At 41.4% G+C, this 23981-nt stretch overlaps 1 protein-coding gene across 1 annotated transcript in view; it reads right to left on the bottom strand.

Annotated features, from left to right (window-relative positions):
* Positions 1–1544: 1544 nt before the first annotated feature.
* LOC127050045 (uncharacterized) overlaps positions 1545–23981 on the bottom strand; it is a 240124-nt gene continuing 217687 nt past the window's right edge. The window contains exon 2 of the mRNA XM_050951583.1: positions 1545–2051. Coding sequence (XP_050807540.1) covers positions 1556–2051 — 496 coding nt within the window. The 3' untranslated portion in view covers positions 1545–1555. The remainder of the gene's footprint in view (positions 2052–23981) is intronic.

Here is a 23981-nt window from a genome sequence, read left to right as displayed (position 1 = left end):
CAGCTTAATGTTCTGAAACCTTTAATATAAATATACAGAGCTCATGTGAAGTCAGGAGTTAATAAGGGGCTGATTTCTATTTCCTCTGAACAAATCATTCAATAAAATAGTGTGGCTGAATTTTTGCAATGCAGCTGAAAAGGGACAAAACAAAACAGCTAGTTTGTTTTGTACTTTTCACAACTGAAAAAAGACAGCGTGTGGCAAAATAGAAGGTTATACAGAAAATAGCTTCTTTCCGGCTATCTTATCAAATGACAAAACATACTTAGTTCTACAAAATGTACCTCTGCTGAACTATTGTTGATAAGATGTTTACTTGTGAGTTTGGAAGCCACAAGACCTGTTTTGAGTAACTATACAAAATAATTTTCACCTCCTGGGAAGAAAACAAGGGATGAAGACTTAGTACAATTTGTGACCACAGGAAGGGGAAAGAAATGTGCAGGGCTAAATTCACCCTGGATTAAGCAGATGGAACTCTCATGGAAATGTCTTGGGCAAATTCAACGGTGATGTAAGTGTTTGTATAAATTATCCACCCAGGGTTAAAGTCTTACCCTATTGATACCAGTAGCAAAAGTCTCTCTGACTTCAGTAAGGCCAGGATTTCACCCCAGCTGTAAATTGGTCAGAAAACAGGTGTAAGTGATAATGTAGAGTACCTTGCACTCATTTTGCATTCAGTGAGTGGGCAAAATGAGTGTAATGTACAAGCAGAAAAAATGGAAGGCAAAACCTGACAAGACAGTGGAAGATAAGGTAGATTCTTCCCACCTACTTTATCATACATCCAGGAAGAAGATGGTTAGCTGCTTTTCCTCCTTCTAGAGCAGGGATCTCAAACTCAATTTACCTTAGAGCCAGTGCCAGTCCTCAAAATCTTCCCAGCGGGCCAATGCAACTCATTCTGCACAGAACCTGCCCCCCCCCAAAAACTCTGCCCTCACCTGCTTAAGGCTTTGGGAGGGAGTTTGGGTGGGGGAGGAGGTCTAGGGTAGAGGATTGGGGTGCAGTCTCTGGGATGGAGTTTGGGTGCAGAAGGGGTGAGAGGTTGGGCTCTGGGAGGGAGTTCGGGTGGGGGAAGGTGTCTGGGGTGCAGGCTCTGGGATGGAATTTGGGGGCAGGGGTGTGTGTGGGGAGGAGGTGTAGGCTCTGGCAGTGAGTTTGGGGGTTGGGGGTGTGTGGGGATGGGGTGCAGGCTCTGGGAAGGAGTGTGGGGGCTGGGGGAGTGTAAGAACCAGGGGCAGGCTCCGGAAGGGAATTTGGGGGCTGGGTGTGTGTGGAGATGGAGCACAAGCTCTGGGAGGGAGTTTGGGGGTTTCATAGACTCTAGGACTGGAAGGGACCTCCAGAGGTCATTGTAGGGGAGGGATAGCTCAGTGGTTTGAGCATTGGCCTGCTAAACCCAGGGTTGTGAGCTCAATCCTTGAGGGGACCATTTGGGGATGGGTCCTGCTTTGAGTAGGGGGTTGGACTAGATGATCTCTTGAGGTCCCTAATAATCTGTGATCTGAGTCCAGTCCCCTACCCTCATGGCAGGACCAAATACTGTCTAGACCATCCCTAATAGACATTTATCTAACCTACTCTTAAATATCTCCAGAGATGGAGATTCCACAACCTCCCTAGGCAATTTATTCCAGTGTTTAACTACCCTGACAGTTAGGAACTTATTCCTAATGTCCAACCTAAATCTCCCTTGCTGCAGTTTAAGCCCATTGCTTCTTGTTCTATCATTAGAGGCTAAGGTGAACAAGTTTTCTCCCTCCTCCTTATGACACCCTTTTAGATACTTGAAAACTGCTATCATGTCCCCTCTCAGTCTTCTCTTTTCCAAACTAAATAAACCCAATTCTTTCAGCCTTCCTTCATAGGTCATGTTCTCAAGACCTTTAATCATTCTTGTTGCTCTTCTCTGGACCCTCTCCAATTTCTCCACATCTTTCTTGAAATGCAGTGCCCAGAACTGGACACAATACTCCAGTTGAGGCCTAACCAGCGCAGAGTAGAGCGGAAGAATGACTTCTCGTGTCTTGTTTACAACACACCTGTTTAATGCATCCCAGAATCACGTTTGCTTTTTTGCAACAGTATCACACTGTTGACTCATATTTAGCTTGTGGTCCACTATGACCCCTAGATCTCTTTCTGCCATACTCCTTCCTAGACAGTCTCTTCCCATTCTGTATGTGTGAAACTGATTGTTCCTTCCTAAGTGGAGCACTTTGCATTTGTCTTTATTGAACTTCATCCGGTTTACCTCAGACCATTTCTCCAATTTGTCCAGATCATTTTGAATTTTGACCCTGTCCTCCAAAGCAGTTGCAATCCCTCCCAGTTTGGTATCTTCTGCAAACTTAATAAGCGTACTTTCTATGCCAACATCTAAGTCGTTGATGAAGATATTGAACAGAGCCGGTCCCAAAACAGACCCCTGTGGAACCCCACTTGTTACACCTTTCCAGCAGGATTGGGAGCCATTAATAACTACTCTCTGAGTATGGTTATCCAGCCAGTTATGCACCCCCAGGCACCACCCCTGCAGTGTCCCATTGGCCACAGGGGCGCTCAGGGTGGGGGCAGTGTGTAGAGGCACAGCCCCACCCCTGGGCCACAAGGAGGGGCCAGCAGCCACTGGAGCGAGCAGCAGATACCACTCTGCTCTGCTGCACTGCTGGGGCCCCTGAGGGGGGAGTGCCCAGGCGCGACAGGTGGGACCAAGGGAGAGATCCAGCCCCAAAACTTCTGGAGCCCCACGGGCCACACTGGGGAGGCTCACGGGCCGCAGATGACCCGGGGGTCAGGAGTTTGAGACTTCTGTTCTAGAGAATATCTTCATGCAAGGCTTTTTGTAAAGGTGCCTCATGAGCATTAATGAATGGAGTTAGCTTTGCAATGCCCCTGTAAGGTAAATATCACTTTCAATTGTGAAAACTGAGGCATAGTAAGATTAAGTGACTTGTTCAAGATCTCTCAGGAAGTCCAGGTCAGAACCAAGAATAGAAGCTGGAAGTTGATTTCATATCTGTGGTAGCATCATTGATTCCATCAAGGAATTTGTCCCCAGCTTTCCTGTCTCTGAGTTCTGTGTCTTAACTAGATTAGCGTTCTTCCCTGGTTCCTTTCTCCTTCCTCTCTTCCTTCCTTTATCAGATCTTAAGAGAATGATTATGAAGAACCTGTTAAACTCCTCTCTCTGAAGATGTTAATTTCCTCCTGCATACATGTAACAAAAAGGAAAATGGACCACCTCCTGAGGTAAACACAAAGGAAATCTAAGACAGTGATTTAAATGAAATGCCACAAGAAGCACAAGTCCATGAGACAGAATCCCCTTTCTCTGCTAAATCTGAATATTTGCAGTTCCCAACATTCTAGAGGAATACATAATATTAAATTGGATTAAATTAATTATGTTTTTTTGCAAACACAAAGCAAATAAGACTTTAACTAAATTTCAGGGTTCAGATACCCTGTCTTTGCAATATTTCAAGTTATGGTAATAAAGTATTACAGAGAACATGCCTTTAAAAGATACTTGTGTTTTATTTCAGAGGAGAAAAGTGTTGTGACTATTACATGCCTAGCACCAAAAGCAATCTTTAGTGCTGTGATGTTTTGTTCCTCTATAGTTGTTATAGCCCATAGACTCATACTATTCTGTACTTGTGAAGATACAAAGGCCATATTCAATGAATCTGGAATCGCTGTTATTGTATGAGCTCCTGTGTGTGTTTTCTAGTCTAAATAAGGTAAACACATGACACTGAGGCAATATCCAGAATTTGACGAGGAAAAGGAGTTATGGCATAGACTGGGATCTATTGCTTTGATGTATTTTTCACCAAATCTATAATCTTACACTATTTAGAGATTTTGTAAAGTTCCTGAGAACACTTGAGATTAGATTAAAATATTGAACATTAGACATTCCTGATGCAAATGGACTAAATTATGTTTTTTATTTATTTTAATATGATTCTTGGGCCATTTTTTAAAAAAGCCCCTGGAAGTTATTGATTTGTATATCAAATCTTTTATATAGATAGACTTTTATCTTATATGTGTCCATAAGCTTTAAAATTCCTTTAGAGAAATCTTAAAAGATTTCTCCTTTAGGTCAAAATTTTTAGTCTGTAATATCAAATATCTGTGATGTTGGCAAATTGTTTAGAGAATATTAAACAATCATCATCCATTCAGTTTTCTTCATGTCTCATGCATTCATCTAAAAAGCCACTTTATCATGTGACTCTGCTCTCTGTCTTGATTCTTAGATAGCATTTGATCAGGCTGAAAGGGATACTTGTTCTACACTTTAATGGTTTGACTTGCAGACCGAGTTTTATTTATTTTCTTCTCTATGGTGTATTATGGTCCTTCACAGGATTTGCATTAATATCTTGTTCTCTCAATCTTTCCCCCTGGGGAGAGGGAAAATATAGGGCTGACATATATCAACTTTGTATATTATTACTCTGAAAACTCCAAGGCAAAAGTCAGGTAAATAAAAACATTCTAGAAACGCTGTGCTTCATTGTTAAAAATGATCAGGAAATAGTAAGTGTATAAAGTCTTAAACTTACAAATTCTTACATGAATAGTCCTTAGTCAAGCAAATAATCCCATTGTGTTTGATTGAGCTTGCAAAAGTGCTACTCCCATGAGTAAAAATTTGTGGGATCAAATTCTTAATGTGAGATATAATCTTTATTAGTAGTAAAACTAATTCTTACATAGCATTTTTTATCTTCAAAGGCATTGCAAGACATTAATAAGTTTAAGTGGTGCATTTAATTAACAAACACTTTATTTTTGTCATTATAAAAACAAAAGTTCAGAGCCTAAGTGGTGATTTAGAGCAGAATATTAATGTAGATGTTATTGAATTTGACTTCAAGTTTTACCAGAGCCTTATTTATCAGTCTAATTTTTATTGGATTTCAGTAAATATTCTATGTTTTTATGCTATAAAGTTAACTAATTGAAAAGAGAGTTACTTTCCCTTAATGAATTCTGATATCAGAACTTGTTTTTTAACAACTGCATTTTAACTTCACGTGGTGTCTTTCCAGTCAAACTGACTTCTTTTAATTCACTTTATTGTTGAAGTTTAAAGTTATGTTTCGTATCATTGAGCATCCCACTGATTCCTTCCAAATTAGGGCTCAATTAACTCTTTTATGAGGTGTTGGAGAGGGGGAAGAGATGCATTATGTCTTACTGCTGGGTGCTGAGGCAAGGAAGGTGGACTGCAGGATTTGCTTCACCACTACAGCAGATGTAGCCAGTGACGCCTCCAGCACAGCTTTCCTAGGCTCTGATCCAGCAAAGCACTTAAGCAAGCTCTTAGCTTTGCACCTGTCAGTAGCCTTATTGCCTGCACATTGGCACATCAGTGTGCAGGACAGTCAGAGGCCTGGCCCCATCCCTGTTCAGAAATGCTCAGAGAAGGACCATTCTTAGACTATAAGAGCAGTAGTTCAGAGTACTGGGTTTCAGCCTGTTACTGACTTGCTATGTCTCAAGTAAGTCGCTTCTCTCTGTGCCTCCACTTCCTCATCTGTAAAATGGGGATAGCAATACTTCCCTCATGGAAGTGTTGTAAAGCTCAATTAGTGCTTGGGAAGTAATTTGATTTCTTTGGATAGAAAGCACTATAGAAGTACCAGGTATGATTGTTTTGACTCTGAGAATTTTCTTCTACATAAGAGAGCTGTCTCTTATATTGTCTCACCACGAATGTATCAGCCTAACCTGATGGTGAAATATAGCTTACAATGGCTGAGAAACTAGAACAGGGGTTGGCAACCTCTGGCACGTGGCTCGCCTGGGTAAGTACCCTGGTGTGCTGGGTCAGTTTGTTTATCTGCCACCTCTGCAGGTTCTGCTGATCATGGCTCCCACTGGCTGCAGTTTGCCGTCCCAGGCCAATGGGGGTGGCGGAAAGCGGCACAGGTGAGGGATGTGCTGGCTATGGCTTCCCGTCGCCCCCATTGGCCTAGGACAGTGAACCACTGCCAGTGGGAGCCGCGATCAGCTGAACTTGCTGATGCGACAGATAAACAAACTGGCCCAGCCTGCCAGGGTGCTCGCCCTGGCGAGCCGCGTACCAGAGGTCGCCAACCCCTGAACTAGAAGCTTCAGCCAGCTCTTCTGCAAGTATGCATGTACCTTTGTGGGACTAAGAAGTCAGGCCATGGTGTATCATTCTGTCATCAGTTCCTGCAGCTGCTCATATCACATCAGGTCCTGGAGACCATGGTGACTGGATGTACCTCACAGCTACTGTAGTGGCTAAAGTGGGGAAGGTGGGTTTCAGAGGCTTTCCTTTTAGGAAATCAGCAGCAGCCAGGGCCCAGAATGGAGAAGCAGTATTGGGAGTCAATAGTAGCCCCCTGAATATCATGAGATTGGCCTGCCACTTGTTGAATGGTTGAGAGTTGCTGATTACTTAGGAATTATTCAGATTTTAAACCATCTCTCCTACAGAAAGGTGATTTCATCATCTCTGAATCTGAGTTTTCCCCATTTAGGTGAAGCAGCACTTTCCTTTCTACTTCAATTACTTACAATGGAGTTACACCAGAGATGGATCTAGCATCTTGTTTACAAATGGGCACATTGCCTTGACCTTGTGCTTACTATTAATTTGCATGCTTTGGCCCTGGATTACAGCTGATTGGCATTTTGTGGTTTTCCAGTTTTCCAAATTTTTTGTTTGGCTACATAATCACAGTACATAGTAGGAGTTCCTGGAAAACTCTTCATTTATATAACAAGTCCACATTTTCAAGGTTGATGCTTTGTTTATGTCTACAATTTACATGTGGAAATTCTGTATTAGCATAGACAAAAATACAAATACCAGCTTGCATGTGCCAATAGGTTTTCTCCCAGGATAGTTCATGTGTGAACATTTATTGTGGGACAACTGAGACAAAGATATTTGAAAATTTAGCCAACAGGATCTGCAAAATCATTTCTTTTCCATTTTTTTTCCCCAGAAACTGAGGTTAGGAGAGGGGGTAATTTTCAAGTGTAATTGTGCTTTGTAGACTGAGTGCTAATAACAGATTTTAATTGAGTGGACTGGGTAAGGGCTATATCATCCGCTTTAACTTAGTATTTAGTATAGTTTTAATCAAAATATGGTTTAAGCTACTGCTTATTGGAAGACAGTGAGTAATCATTACACTTTCCAGGCAGTGTATGATAAGTTGCGAACCTTTATGAAGTTTTTTTTGACTTCATGTATAGAGCTCACATTGTCTTTAATGAAAAGCATCAAAAAGAGGTTTGTCTTGTGACTCCTTGACATCCCTTGTCCCTTCTTTCCCTCACACCAGATTCTGTGACATGCATGTTTAATTGCACACTGTTCTCTGAACAGTAATTAAAGCCCAATTTGACTTGCTGCTCAGCGGGATGACAAGAAGTCTGGCTGTCGGCACGGTCAAAGATCAACCATTACCCCATAGAGAGCAGGCTGCAGCTTCATAATTTATTCTGTTGAAGGCTCTTCTGAGAAACAGGACAGAGTCTGCAGCTGTTGATGTGTCTCTCCAAATATAACTCTTCTGGTGAAAATGCAAAGCCCAGATACCATACAGTTTGACTTCCTGCTCTGTTATTCAAAGGCCTGGCAGCATACATTTTTACTTTATTTCAATTAATGTAAAATGTCAATGGTAAACAATTTAGCTTTTGTGTGTACAATTAGAGCAACCAAATAAAAAGAGATGTAACTAAATCTGCCTATGTAAGAAAAGTACTGCCCTGGTTAAAATACATGCATGTTAAATAGGGTTTGAAAAAAAAGTCACTTACATGCAAATATTAAATTGATCAGTCAGAATTTTTCATGGTATTAAAATATAATCTCAATAAAGTCTATATGTGCAAGCACCCAGTGGGTCAGTCATTATAAATTCTCTCAGTTTCCCACAGTGAGAAACCTTGATTCTTATGTATTCTGTAAATAAAGGATTCACAGAGATGGAGAAAAGCTATCAGGTCATCACAGGGGGATGGTGAAGGATTATCCCATACAGTATATTGCCTAGTACGTTATCCAGTCAAATATTAATATCTCAATTAATGAAACTTGAACCACTTCCCTTGAGACACTATTCCAAATCTCATTCCAGATATTCAGCCTAATTTAACTGTTTTAAATTAATATTAAACAATATGAGATTTCACTGTTCTTTCTCTTTTCAGCTCTTGAATAGTAAAAGTTTCACTGGCTGTTGATAAAAAAGAACACTACGATGCCAGAAAGCATTGCACTGTTTATTTACTTGTAGTGTTTGCTACAAAGGATCATACTTTGGCTTACCCCTTTGCCTGTTGATGCCTAATGCTTGAGCAATTACACCCTGGGGATTTCTGAATCAAGATAACTTTGAGCAGGTTGAGTTGTGAGGCTTTTATCCACCCATGCATTCTGAGTTCCTCTGTGCAGATTCCATGGTTGCTTTGAAGCAGTAGTTCTCAACAAGGGGTATGCATACCTGTGGGAATTCGCAGAGGTGTTCCAGGTGGTACATCACCTCATCTAGATATTTGCTTAGTTTTACAACAGGCTATATAAAAAGCACTAACAAAGTCAGTATAAAGTAAAATTTCATATGATGACTTGTTTATACTGCTCTATATACTATGCACTGAAATGTAAGCATAATATTTGTATTCCAATTGATTTATTTTATAATGATATGGTAAAAATGAGGGAGTAAGCAATTTGTCAGTAATAGTGTGTTGTGACACTTTTGTGTTTTTATGTCTAATTTTGTAAGCAAGCAGTTTTTAAGAGAGGTGAAACTTGGGGTCCGTAAGACAAATCAGACTCCTGAAACGGGTGCAGTAGTCTGGAAAGGCTGAGAGCAACTACTTTGAAGCATCTGACTCATGGTAGAGGAGGCTGATAGTCTCCTACAAGTCTAGACTGTCATGATGCTCTGAATCCATTTCCACGGAGTGCTTGCGAGCATGAACTCTGTAACCTGAGGCTGAGAATGGCTGTCACATCTTTACTTCCACAACACTCTCAGTCCCTTCTGGCCACTGTTTGAGAGCCCAAGTTTAGTCTCTATCTTCTTTTATCCACATCAGAAACGATGCTAAATGTACGACCCAACAGTGATCACTCTTTAAAATGTTGTCAGTTTTACCTTAGATACCTTTAGGGGGGAGGGATAGCTCAGTGGTTTCAATATTGGCCTGCTAAACCCAGGGTTGTGCATTCAATCTTTGAGGGGGGCCACTTAAGGATCTGGGGCAAAAATCAGTACTTGGTCCTGCTAGTGAAGGCAGGGGGCTGGACTTGATGACCTTTCAAGGTCCCTTCCAGTTCTAGGAGATTGGTATATCTCCAATTATTATTATCTAGTTTTTCTTGAATTTTCATGTACTTACTAATGAAAATTCATTGAATATTTCAAATACTGATTAAATTTATGTAGGTAAATCAGTGTGGGTATCTGAAGAGTAAACTACTATCCAAAATAAGGGGACTAAGGCACTGGTCAAGTTATGGATGGTCACCATATTTTATTTATTTACAAAAGCATCAATAAATTATGGATCAACATTGAAGATTTTAAAAATTAGCACTGTCCAAGGTGATTTAACTGTATTAATCAGTTCCATTCTCATGGGCCCAGTATTGCTCCCACTGCAGTCAATGTGAGTTCTGCCACTGATTTGAATAGAAGTGGAAGTCCTCATATCTAACTACATTGATAATACAGTGTCACATTATTATAGGTGTCAACTGACTCTACTGAGGTTTAACAAATGCTAATAACTAAAATACATTTTCTATTTCACGTTTTGCTTCTTATCCCCTCCAGACTGCTAAAATACTAATGCTAACATCAGCAAAGGTTTTGTAAACTAACTTTTCCTTCCTTCCTTCTGGTCTGATTAGACCAGTCGATATTATAGGATGTATGCCAAGTAAATGTGTGTACATGCACACGGGTGCGCATGCACACACACAGAGATTTTTACATTTTGAATAAACTGAAGTGCTGACGTGATTTGAATTCACTAGAATGGAAAAATCGTGTGTGTGTGCGCCTGTTTAAATGATATACATGGAAAAAAAGTTGCATCTCTGCTCTCTTTGCTTCTGGTGTATAAAAAAGACCTAAAGGAAGAGGAAATTGGGTCTTTAAGGCTGGAGCTGTGAGATGGGCTGACTTTCTAGTGTAAGCATCAGGTAGAAATAGTCCTTGAAACTGAAGATTTGCTATCCTTATTCTTTTTGAGGTAGATAAGTTGAGTCCCAGGCAGTGTATTGTGCATGGCTGTTTGGGGTGAGGCCTCATAAACTGGTTCTGTCAGCTCAGCTTGTACATGAAAAAAGATCCGATTTTTTTTTTTAAATATGGAACAGCTTGCCTAGTTTGCACACGGAATTACTTAGATTGCACGTGTAATTTGGCACACATTTTTGAAAATCAGATCCCAGAACACTCTTGATAGAGTTGTTATAGACTACCACAGTCTTGACCAAAATTGCCTCTCCTACTGATCTTGTGCAGTGTGGTTTGTCCGAGCTGTCCATCTTCCTTTTATCCCCATACTCAGAGCTGTTTTATTTCACTGATGTGATGTGTTTCTAAAGGACTCAGAGGTCCTTCAAGCTGAAAGATTCTGTATAAAATGTTGACTAATAACAATGTTTGTTATTATGTAATGCATCTGTAGGCTCCATCATACCTTTGTTCAACCATTGTCCAGAGTTGTTGGTCTCTTTAAACAAAGGTGCCAACATCGATTTTATGGGGAGCAAGATACGACTATTTTCATTCAACTGAAAATTCCCTAGTCATATAAGAGGAATTTTTACAACACATTTTAATTTTTTCTAGTATCCTCATCAACTCATTGTGCATACAGTCCCCCCAGTTGGAACTAGATCTCATGTAAAGGAAAACAGAATCTGTATCTCTTCTACTGAATAATATTTATGAGAACCATAAAGCTATTATTCACGGTCAAGTCTTGTGCAAATGGAGACGGAAGAGGAGAATTATTCTCTTTGTTGAAGCAAAGGGGTGGCTATATATCATTAGATGGAGAATTTTCCCCCAAGCAATCTTCTAATAATTTTACTCAGAATGTGGATGTCTGTGTGAGTAGGTAGTAGGCTACACAATGAGTCTCTAATTCACAAGCCAATGTAAGGTCAAACATTTTCCAGTCTATTCACTGTATTCAGTGTCTGTGTGTAGAATGACTACAAGGAGATGAAGAATGTTCAAAAGATGCTTTCATTTTGGATTTCTAAAGCTCAATATTAAGAGTAATTTAAAATCAAATTATTGGATTTCCTATTTTAAAATTTCACTTTTAGGGAGGGACTGTGGCCCTCAATTCAGCAAAGAATTTGAGTGTACGCTTTGCTGAATAGAGGGGAACCACTCAGCCGGGGCCTATATGCCCCAAAGGGATGATTATAAGTTAGTGTGATTAACTGTTTCAGAAGTACTAATATGTTTAGTATGAAATATGTTTCGTGTCAGACGACATGTGTGATGGGGTATACAAACCTTACATGGCAATAAGGGGTTAAGGAGCTGCTCTGGGCCCAGCCTGCAAGAGATGCACAGACTGGAGGAGGAGGAGGTAAAAGGGAGCAGAGCAGCTCATTTGGGGGCAGATTAGGGAGGAGATCTGCAATTCAATAGAGCTGCAACTCATAGCTCTGCCTCCTTAGAGAAGACCTGCAGGAAGGATCATTCCCTGCAATTACTCAAAGGTCCCTCCTTGAAGGATGGGAGGACATGGTTCTGGTACACCCTGGGAAAGAGGCATTTCCCACCCCCCATATGGACTCAGTTTATTTGTGTTAATTCCCCTGGGTTTGTTCATGGACTACCCCTGAAGGGGAGAGACTTGGAACTAACCTGGCTGAGGGCCAAGGCTCAGGGGGATGCAGCTGCCATCCCAAAAGAGAGGGAGGTACCATGTCATACACAGCCATGAGGAGGTGCCACGCAGTGAGCTGACTCCCTAACATCTCCTTGTCACAGGTGGCAAGCTTTGGACAATCATTGGTGGTAGGAAGTAACCTGGGGAGGGCAGCCTTAAGATGCCTCTGACTTTCAGACCTTCAATAGCTCTCACAGGGCCCTAGACCAGAGACTGGTGGAGTGGGAGGGCCTGTGCAGGTGAAATCCTCTCTGCAGGTTGAAGGACCTAAGCCCTGATTAATAGGCAATACAATATACTCTATGAGCGAAGGACGTGGCAACATGTCAAGAATTAATTTTTTTTACTCGTATTTTTGTGTAAAAGTAGTAAACGGGAAGGCATCTGCACTGTACCTTAGTAAAACTGTATGGGAAATGGTAATCTTCTCATTTATGCCTTATGCTTTTGTCTCTTTTGAAAAATCATCAGGTTCAGGCAATTGCACTTGGCAGAATACTTATATATTTTGGAAGAGATTAACAGAAAAGGCATTGCTGAATCTTTATCATATATGGGGAGAGAGATTTCAGCAGTTCACACTGTAGGTAAAATTTCTCCGTGCTAATGGTATTTCTACTTTGTCTCAATATGCAACACACGGTAATATAAGTCTGGTTTTGTTAGAGGCTCTCCAGTGAAACTAAATGTGGTATTAAAAGCTTAACTTAGGGTACATCTACACTACCCGCCGGATCGGCGGGTAGCAATCACTCTATCTTGGATTGATTTATCGTATGTAGTGTAGACATGATAAATCGATCCCCAATCACTCTCCCATCGACTGCTGAACTCCAGCAGTGCGAGAGGTGGAAGCAAAGTCAATGAGTGAGCCGCAGCCATCTATCCAGGGCTGGAAGGACTCAAAGTAAGTAATTTTAATTAGATGTAAGATACGTCGACTTCAGCTACTCTATTCTCGTAGCTGAAGTTGCATATCTTAGATTGGTCTCCCCCCAGTGTAGACCAGGCCTTCAATAGCACAGATAAGTTATCTTTTGAGAACTTTACAGGTAAATGTCTTTTAAGTTTTACAGCAGAGACCAAGTGTTGTGCCCAAAAATAAAGGGGGGATTTGAGTATTGATTTGTGCAAGCAGTTGTTATCCCCACAGCTGTTGTGGCCCCTAGCATCTTGTAAATGGCATTGCAAGGATCCTTTGCCTCTGGGACTCCATATTCCCACCATTCTCATTCTGCGGCAGTCACTTTCTTCCATGTCCTAGCCCTGTAGCCAGGTCATCTTTCAGTTCAATCTCTTTCCAGGGTAAGCAAAGAAGTACAAACAAAAATATAAAGTCCTAGTGACCATGTAGCAGGCCTTCAGCCCTGGTGTGGGCTCAGTAGCTCCTGCCCTTTTGAGGGGATGTTAGGGGAATCCAGGCCTACCCTCTCCTTGAGTTCCCAGCACAAGGCCCTTGTGATAAGCAGCTAGGGTCTCTTTCTTATGATCCCTCATTAGCTCCTGGGACTGCTTCCTACCTTTGTCTGCTTCTGTTATGGGGCTGTGCTCTCCAGTCCCCTGTCTGTGGAGTTTCATCTCCCCACATGGCTTTTCTCAGTCTGTTGCTAAGGAGCTTCTTCTAGGCATCCCTTAGCTTCTCTGCCTAGAACAGGGATTGGCACCCTTTGGGTTGCGGGATGTGCTGGCTGCTGCTTCCTGCCACCCCCATTGGCCCGGGACGGCGAACCATGGCCAGTGGGAGCCGCGACTGGCCAAACCTGCTGATGTAGCAGGTAAACAAACTGGCCGGCCTGCCAGGGTGCTTACCCTGGTGAGCTGTGTGCCAGAGGTTGCCAAGCCCTGGCCTAGAACCTTTTCACCTTTGCAGCCCTCTCCCTTCAGGGCCCCAGTCCCATGGTATAAGCTCCATGCTGCAGCTCTCCTCCTTTAATGACACTGCAGTCCTTCCTCTAGATCAGGGGTTCTCAAAACTAGGGCTGCCGCTTGTTCAGGGAAAGCCCCTGGTGGGCCGGGCCAGTTAGTGTACCTGCCGCATGCACAGGTTCAGCCGATCGCAGCTCCCATTGGCTGTGGTTCCTCTCTCCAGGCCAATGGGGGCTGCAGGAAGGGCGGCCAGCACATTCCTCCGCCAGTGGGAGCCGTGATCGGCCGAACCTGCGGATGCGGCAGGTAAACTAACTGGCCTGGCCTGTCAGGGGCTTTCCCTGAACAAGTGGTGGCCCTAGTTTGAGAACCACTGTTCTATAGGAACCACCCAGTCTGGTTCTTCCCAGCTGGGGCTAATCCTTAATTAGCTGTCTCCCCTCCAGTTGCCACAGAATGGATCCTCAGACAGACTGTTAACCCTTTATTGGCCAGTGTGAGGCCTTTGCCCCATCACAATCTCATGTATTTTAAAACTGCAGAAAATACATGTTAAATTAAATAAGTATATTTTATGATGGCTTTATTTATATATATTTATATTTATTTAAAGTGAAGGGAGACTTTCTCTCTTCTTGTCTCCACTCATACAAAAATAAACCAACCAACCATTGGCCTTCAGAATGGGAGTTTGTGCTAAGGATTACAGCAAAGCAGTCTGAATCAAGTATCACTAGAGATCCTGGGTTTGTTACGGACTCAAGCCTGAATCCTGCCATACTTACTCATGTCTGTAATCACAAGTCACATGGATAGCCCCAGGGACTGCTCCTGTTAAGTGGCATGATCAGGGGTTTTCTGTGTGATCTTGAGCAAATCACCATGCCTTCTGTGCCTTTATTTCTCCAGTTGTACCATGGAGATAATATGGCTTATCTGCTTCTCAGGGGAGTTAAAAGGCTTAATTAGTGCTATAAAGCACAGAGAGATCCTGGAGTAAAGTTCTTCCAGAGCCTCAGGGTGAATGGCTAATGCTTTCTTTCCCAGGAATTCAGAAGAAAAGAAAGTGCACTGTACTGTAGCTGATAATAAAGGAAACATTCTACATTTGTGCTAGATCTTTTCCTCTTTGTAGTGTCAATACAAGGGATTAAGGCCCATGGTTCAGAATATTGTTTTCCTTCAAGTGTAAATATTAAAGCACCTTGTATGAAAAGTGGACAAATGTACACTATTGTCTAAGCTTTTACAGCTGTTTCCTTTTAAAACTTCTCCTTAACCTCTCGAGAGAAGGTAAACAAACTTTCAGCAGGGTTTTCTTTATGCTGAGAGAACATAACAAAGTAAAGCAAGAGGCAGTAAACACTATCAAATATCATTTTACGAAGACTTGAGGGAAAAGAGTGGAAACAATCAGGAAGAAATTATAAACAACTCTGAGAACTAAATAAAACTATACCTTAAAAGGATAACCAAGAAATTCACACTCCCTCTGAACAGACACATGGGCTGTTTACACTTTCTGCATGGATACCAGTCTCTTCATCTTGGCTGTTAAATGTTAAGTTAATTTTAAGGCAAATTCAGAGGTGATGCTAGGGTGGTGACAATGACATTGATGGTGGTGGGGATATGAGAATGTGTAGGAGCTCCTCTTATGTGTCTGGAATAGGAGTCACATGTTTGTTATCCCTAATAGTTAAGTGTTAATGTTGGAAGTGGAAGGCCTCCAGAAGAGGTCATCAATTATGCAATGTACAAATGTATGCCTGCATCATACTCTCACCATCACTACAAGCAACCATTCACCCTGAGTCTTTAGCACTACTACAAAACTATGCTTTTTTTGTTTTTTGGGGGGAAGGAGGGAAATATTTATTAAAAGAAATGCATTTTAGGACGACAAATTTGGAGTCTGAAAATCCTGACATTATCTTAGGGCTTGTACATACTACTACTTATGTCAGTATAACTTATGTCACTCAGGGCTGTGAATAAGCCACCTTCTGAGCGACATAAGTTACACCAACCTAAGCTCTAGTGTAGACAGTGCTATGTCTGTGGGAGAGCTTCTCCTGCTGACATAGCTACCACCTCTTGTGGAGGTGGTTTTATTATGCCGATGAGAGCGCTCTCTCCTGTTGGCATACAGTGTCTTCACCAGACATGCTACTGTGGCACAGCTGCACTGCTGTAGCACTTCTAGAGGAGACTAGCCCTCAGTCATGATACAGCATTTAACGGCAGTCTCGGCAGAGAAGATCAGGGTTAAATTGAAGATTTAACTACCCTAACTCCATTTTTTTTCCCATTTCAAGATTTGGCCACATTGGTGAGGAAATGTGGGATAACGTATAAGGCCCCTGTAACGATGCGGTTCTGGCAGGACCCAACTGAGACTGCCAATTCAGGACCAATTGCTCAAACAGGGCAGTCACAGCCCAAGGCTGGGGTTTTTCCACCTCTAAGGCAAACCAAACCAGCCAGACAAAAAGGACTTCGGTTTCACTCCACTGGCTAACCACAAGTCACACAAGCAATTTCCTTAGACACTCCAGTCTTCCAGTATCACCACCAGTGCCACCTGTCCTGGGGATGAATGGTTATGAAAACCAACACCCCAGTAAAAGAAAAAGGTTCTCTCGATCCCAAAGGACCAAGCCCCAGACCCAGGTCAATATACACATCAGATCTTACCCACAAATCACGCTGTTGCCAATCCTTTAGAATCTAAAATCTAAAGGTTTATTCATAAAGGGAAAAAGATAGAGATGAGAGCTAGAATTGGTTACATGGAATCAATTACATACAGTAATGGCAAAGTTCTTAGTTCCGGCTTGTAGCAGTGATGGAGTAAACTGCAGCTTTAAATCAAGTCTCTGGAGAACATCCCCGCTGGGATGGGTCATCAGTTCCTTGTGTAGAGCTTCAGCTTGTAGCAAAGTCCCTCCAGAGGTAGGAAGCAGGATTGAAGACCAGATGGAGATGAGGCATCAGCCTATGTAGGCACTTCCAGGTGTAAGAACACTTCTTTGTTCTTACTGTGGAAAATCACAGCAAAATGGAGTTTGCAGTCACATGGGCCAGTTTCTGCACACCCTGCTGAGTCACAAGGCGTATCTGCCTCCTATCAATGGGTCAATTGTGTAGCTGATGGTCCTTAATGGGCCATCAAGCAGGCTAAGCAGAGCTAACACCCACTTGTCTGGGATCTTTCCCAGTAACACAGCACAAGTTTGAAATATAGACATTATAGAGCCAATAATTATAACTTCAACTACAAAATGATACAGACATACAGACAGCATAATCATAACCAGTAATCATAACTTGGTCTTAGACACCTTATATGATCCCCTTTACATAAGATCTGGTGCCACTACAGGACCTTGGTTGCAACCCATGTTCTATATGGTCCCAGTTTATATCAATAACGTCACAGCCCCTGCCCATGCCGCTCTTGTTATCTGGAGGTCCTCTTTCTTGAGAACCCTAAACTTGGCATTACATTAATCAGAACACTAAATTCAGGACAGGAATTATGGGAAGTATATGAAGACAGAGGCAGTAGGGGAAAGAATGAATTGGTATGAATGCAGAACTGAAAATGTGTAGGGGTTTGTCCCTCTATCCCTAAGCCATCTACCAAAAAACAGGACCCAATCTCCACTCCGGACTATCCCACCTCAGTGACACCCCTAGCCATCCCTAAAGGCCAACCTGTTGTGGTTATGATGGCAATTCTCAAATACTATAGCAGCTCAGACACACTTTTCTTTGTACAAATTGAAACTTCAGTTATTAGCTCTCTCTCTCTCTTTTTTTTTAAATCTTACATGGCACTCAACGATCTCATTCTCATCTCTGACCCTAGCAATGCTTGGATACAATAAGGCAATTCAAGATCAGCTTCATCTTTGAATTTCCAGGCTTTTTTTCTGGTTTATATCACAACCTGAGCTTTATTTAAACTTTTTTGCGGCGGAAGGGATGTGAATTGTGTGTAGCACCCTGGTTATAAGTAAATAAGATACGAGTTTTGTTCTCAGATGGGCTTTGGATTCTCATATGGGAACTTGGACTACCAACAGGAAACACCTGTTTGATCCTTGAACACCCACACTTCTGTAGTTTCGCAGTCTGCAATATTGTTCCAAGTTTACAGCTAAGTAGAAACACCCAGCTGCATTTCAAGGTCATGGCTTTATTAGAAATCAAAATATAATGTGCTGTTTAACATAATTAAATATATGGACAGGTCAAGCACTCCAGCATCTAATAACACAAAGAAAAATTCCATAACACACATGATAGTCCAATTTAAATAGAATAAAAATAACATCCCTATCCCGTAGTTTCAGTTTTTAAAAGTATTATCTATCTCCACCCAAACCAGGGCCATGGGTCTTATTAACACTGTGTTGTATAACCCAGCACTAGATGACAGTGATTAAAAACTGCAGGAGCCAGTCAACACTAGTATTTCTGCTGGTGCTAGCAGTGATAGGAGAATTTTGGAAAATTTCTATTGTGGACAAAACAATAGCTCTCCTAAAACTGCTACTACAAATAGATGTAATTATTAAAGTTAATATTTTTATTTGTCAAACAAAAAAGATGACTGAAAACTATACAAAAGATAACACCGGTGTTGCAGAGGCCTGGAAAAAATTGTAAATAAATGTCTGTTTTCAAATTTGTTGTGGGCAGAATTCACTTCTGTACTGGCCCTTGAGCCCTTTGCTCCTGATATCCTCATTATTTAGATTACCCAATACTGTCCTTGTGAAATATATTCTGATGATTCTTCCTTCTTTTTTAAATGCTGTATTTGCTTCATCAATTGTTAGAGAAATTATTATGTGAAAAATATCTGGGGAAATCCCAGGAAAGGTACCTGCTCAGCACCCTTCAGTACAGCATATATTTTTTCTGATCTGACAAAAACCACTCAGTCTTACTTCTTAAATCTGAGTTTGTTACTATAAGCTATTCTGTTTTTGTACTCCCATGAAACTTATTTTGTTAAAGACTGCAGCTGGTATATATTTTATGATTATGACATGCAAAAGCATTAGTGACTTCTCTTAAAAACATTAAGGAATCTTTGTCTGAAATCTGAGTGTAATTCGTATTCAGAATTTGTTTGACTACCTCTATTGATAAGATAACACAGCTAATTGTTTCTAACTATATACAATTATACTTGAGAGTGCTATTTACTTTGATTTCTTGTGAAAATATTCACTTTATATAATAACTTGAAGCAAAACAATACAAAATATCTATCTTAGAGTTTTATATGGTTGCCCATCACCATAGAATTTGGTGCCTCCCAAGTAAAATCATCAGCAATAGTGAAATCCCTAGTCAACTTCACTGAGTTTCTGGCTCTCCTCCCTTCATGTGGTCAGAACTCTGTTTTAGATAGTTTTTCTTTTGGGAAGATGGGAAGAGGTTTAAGGAGATGTCTGAATTGTGAATGTTCTTCTCAAAGAGGTCTTGTGGACTACATGCATCCAAGGAAGTGGGTATTCACCCACGAAAGCTCATGCTCCAATACGTCTGTTAGTCTATAAGGTGTCACAGGACTCTTTGCTGCTTTTACAGATCCAGACTAACACGGATACGCCTCTTATTGTGGACTTTAATACTTATGAAAAATTTCTCTGTGTTAACTGGATTAGATTTTCTTTGTATACTATTCTTTCTTGCAATAATAAGCTTCTGAAATTATCCTTTACTTCTAAAATCCATCCATGGTATTCAGATGAACACCGTGGCAATGAATTTCATAAGTGGCCTGTGGGCTGCCTGGGTAAGTATTTCTTTGTATTGATTCTTAATGTGCTAGATCTTTACGTTTCTGATCCAACTCCTTTCTGTTGACTTCAATGGAAGTTGGATCGGGCTTGAATTTAATAAAGTATCTCATCAGTCTCATACTGTGACAAGAAAAAAAAAGGACAGATGAATCAGTAGTAACTATCTCTTTCATGAACATTGAATACCTCAGTCAAATCTCCTGTAAGCCTCTCCTTTTCCAGGCTAAATAATTCCATTTTTGCCATTGCTTATAATAAATCCAACCAGCAGTTACACATTTTCAACCCTCTTCTCTGGAACTTTTCAAAAAATTTTATGCAATGTATCTTTCTTGAGATGAGATGACCAAATCTGGACATGCAGTTCCAGAGTCAGGATGTATCATTATTTCCAGAACATTGTTGTAAGATTTTCTGTTTTAAGCATCCCATTTGCATTAGCTTTTGCTGTGTTCACTGATCTGCCCAAAATTAATCCCTATATTTGTTTTCCCCAGAGGAACCTGCAAGCTTGAACTCAGCAGTGTGGGTAAAAAGTTCAAATTATTTTGCCAATGCGTAATACTTTACTCTCATCCAACTTCTGTTTCATTTGCCCTGGTGCTTTCCAATGCATCCTCACATCTCTCACATTCATTAGTTTTTGCTCTTTTGAAGTATTCTCCATGACCTACAAACTTCATCAGTCCTTAATCAGTGGAAAAATTGATGCAGCTGTGTCTACTTTAGTAACAGGTTGCTTATCAGAGGTGGACTATGGTAGATCTTTTTATAAATTTTTTGTCCTGAGATGTTTATCCTGATGTCACTAGGCTGCTTGCACCCATAGTTTCCTAATGGATTAAAAAATCATCACATATTTTAAAACCACTTCACCTATCAGTCAACACAGTTGATGTGGAAAAATAATTAAAATCCCAACGACGTAATATTTCCTGTGCAATTTAACTTTTTTGAAAATGAAATTTGCCATGTTTTATAGATGAAGGGTAACTTATTAAAAAGATCACAAATGACCGAGAAGCCTAAATCCCGATGTCACAAGTGATATAGGCACTTAGATGCCTTAGATAATGTTGCCCTGGTAAAGACTTTTTCCCCCAAAAAGAAGATATGGGCCAAATTCTTAGGTGCGTCTGAACAACATTCTGTGCACCTGAGCAGTGGGGAAGGGAGACATGGTTTTCTGTCATTTTCCTCTGCAACGGTTCTCAGTATACCCAGAACTATGCATCACCTTTTTACCACCTTCCTTCAGCCTTACTCATGGTAACTGGGTGTTAGCTCCCTCACAGCACCAACCTTTCAGTCACTCAAGCACTATACTTTGCATTATGGCACCCCTGTCTTTTGCTAGCCCCTGACACTGGCTACTCACAGAAATGTCAGTTCCTCTGTCCCCCAAAGGAGATGTGCACTCCTGTTCCCCAAGATGTCTGCTCAGTGAAAAGATCCAAAGTCTCTTTCCCTCACTCTGTGTTACACTGAAATAGTCTTTTGTCTCTATTCACAGACAGGGCCACAGCTGTCTGTTATAATGTTCTTTTTTTACCTCCAAGTGGTTTTGATTGTTTGTTGTTGTCGCTTATGGGTCACCATTGAAAGTCTTGGTTTGGAGCAAGGCTAGACAATTGACCCTTGCACTACATCAGCAGGTATTCAGGGTGAAGTGATAACTCCCTCCTGCTTGAATGGGCCATCACTGAGACATTGTATTCCCTTGTGATTTACTTTTACTCTAAATCTGTAAAGCATGCTTTCAATATAACTACATTGTTCCTTAAATATTACACATGCATATATCTCACAATGAGTATGAATCTTGAAAAATTATCAGCTTTCTGTAGATACCTTACATGTTATTTATGGAAAACATCCTTCAAGACATTTATTTGGTGTAGTGAGTTTGTCAGGGCTGAGATGAGAGTTGTTTTCAAATAACAATGGATCCTTTGCCAAGGGGTTGCTGTGTCACATCTTCCCTCTCCTCTGACTGTGGGGGTCAGCCGGGTCTGGTTTGAATCAGTATTTCTTGAGCACAATGCTTTCCTATCCCTGCCCTGTCCACTATGCCAGCTTTATGCTGCCTAGTGCTTCCCTTATGCAGAATAGATGATAGGACAGTTTTCCTGTTAGCAGTTTAGCATTTACCTGTTAAGGCAGCTTTCTGTCTCTTGACACTACCTGAGCAGTGCAAAAGGGATAGAGCCAGAACATGAACATTTTGTTGGATCTGGTTGATAGCTCTGGTATATACTCATATGGCTCTTATTGCCAAAACACCTCACATTCTTTATCCTCACAACACAACCTTGCCGCCCTCAAACAAGGGAAATGCTATTAGCTCCATTTTACAGATGACAGACAAAGAGCTAGATTCCTAAAGTATTTAGGTATCTAACCGCCTATTTGGGCAACTAGATTCACTATTTATCTGCCACTGACAGTCTCAGAACTGCTGCTCAGCTGCCACCTAGCCTCATAGTTGCCTAAGTCACCTGGATGCTTAAGTTTCCATTAGTCAGCATTTGCAAAGCTGCCTAAGTGCAGACGCTCCCCCACATCTAATGAGTTGCTCAAGCTGAAGTCCCGGGTTCCCTGAAGCATGATTCACAAAGTGAACATTCCCTGTCTATCTTTCTAGTGGAACCTGATCCTGTAAGTATGCTCTGAGTATGCCTCAGACCTGATATCTGTTGCAAAAGACAGCTAGGGGCCAGCGGATTGGGAATTTTTCTGTGTGCATGTGTCTTCTAGTGGTTAGATCATTAACCTGGGATGGAGGTTGAAGACAAATTTCTTGCATCGTAGGTGAATGCCCTAAGCAGTGGGCTACTAGCTACTCTGGGCTGGAGGTCTCTCTCTGTTTTGTTTTGTTTTTTTTTTTTTTTTGTGGGGGAGGGAGAGAAAAGGGCTGGTTGTTTTGGGGGTTATTTTGCAAGAAACATTTTGGTTGCTAGGGCATGGGCTACCTAAGTAGTTGACTCGGCTTAGGTGCCTAACTCCTGGGAAGGATTCACAGCTGAGACTCCTGTGTAGAGGGAGGAGCCTATCTCTGGCCTCTCAGTCAAACATCTAAGGCCCAGATCAATGGGAGTTAGGCAGCTAAATATCTAAGTATCCCCCTTTCCTCTGCATTTCACTCCTTGCTACCTTAGTCAGCTCTTTTCTTAGCTTGTCGGGCTCCGAAGATCCCTTCCTTAGGTGCCTAACTTGCCCCATACAAAGCCTGGGGAGCCTGGGCATATCTTGGGGTTGAGAATTCCACTAAGTGGCAGGGTGCCGAAGCACCTACGTGGATCTAGCCCTATGTGATTTGCAAATAAACAAAGTCTATGATAGAGGAGGAAATTGAACAAAGGTCTTCTGACTCCCAGACTAGCACCTTAATGGCTGCACTATCCTTCCTCCTGAGGTACTGACGCCTAGATACCAAGGTGACTGGAGCACAATAAATAGATACCAATAGATGAACTACTTGTCACCTGAGTTTTCTGAGATATGGTCTGATCTCGTAGTGATGATACATTAGCTACATATAATGATTTAAACACTGCTCTTTGGCCAGTTGAGGAATATTCGATGCATTTATTCAGAGGAAGTTTGCAATGTAAGTCCGTTTTAATTTATTCTATTTTGGCATTCACTGAAACGTCTCTATCATGGAATCATAGGACTGGAAGGGACCTAGAGAGGTCATCTAGTCCAGTACCCTGCATTCATGGCAGGTCTAAAGTATTACCTAGACCATCCCAGACAGGTGTTTGTCTAACCTGCTCCTAAAAATCTCCATTGATGGAGATTCCACAACCTCCCTAGGCAATTTATTCCAGTGATTAACCACCTTGACAGTTAGGAGTTTTTCCTAATGTCAAGCCTAAACTTCCCTTGCTGCAATTTAAGTTCACTGCTTCTTGTCCTATCCTCAGAGATTAACAAGAACAATTCTTCTCCCTCCTCCTTGTAACAATCTTTAATGTATTTGACAACTGTTATCATGTCCCCTCTCAGTCTTCTCTTCTCCAGATTAAAGAAACCCAATTTTTTCAATCTTCCCTCATAGGTCATGTTTTCTAGACCTTTAATCATTTTTGCTGCTCTTCTCTGGACTTTCTCCAAATTCTTCTTTCCTGAAATGTGGCACTCAGGACTGGACACAGTACTCCAGCTGAGGCCTAATTGGCACAGAGTAGAGCGAAAGAATTACTTGTCATGTCTTGCTTACGACAATCCTGCTAATAAATCCCAGAATGACATTCCTTTTTTTTGCAACAGTGTTACACTATTGACTCATATTTCGCTTATGATCCACTATGAACCCCAGATCCCATTCCACAGTAC

This window comes from Gopherus flavomarginatus, chromosome 1 (assembly GCF_025201925.1).
Source record: "Gopherus flavomarginatus isolate rGopFla2 chromosome 1, rGopFla2.mat.asm, whole genome shotgun sequence".
NCBI lineage: Eukaryota > Metazoa > Chordata > Testudines > Testudinidae > Gopherus > Gopherus flavomarginatus.
The sequence above is the reverse complement of the archived record's forward strand: the minus strand, read 5'-3'. Positions and strand labels throughout refer to the sequence as shown.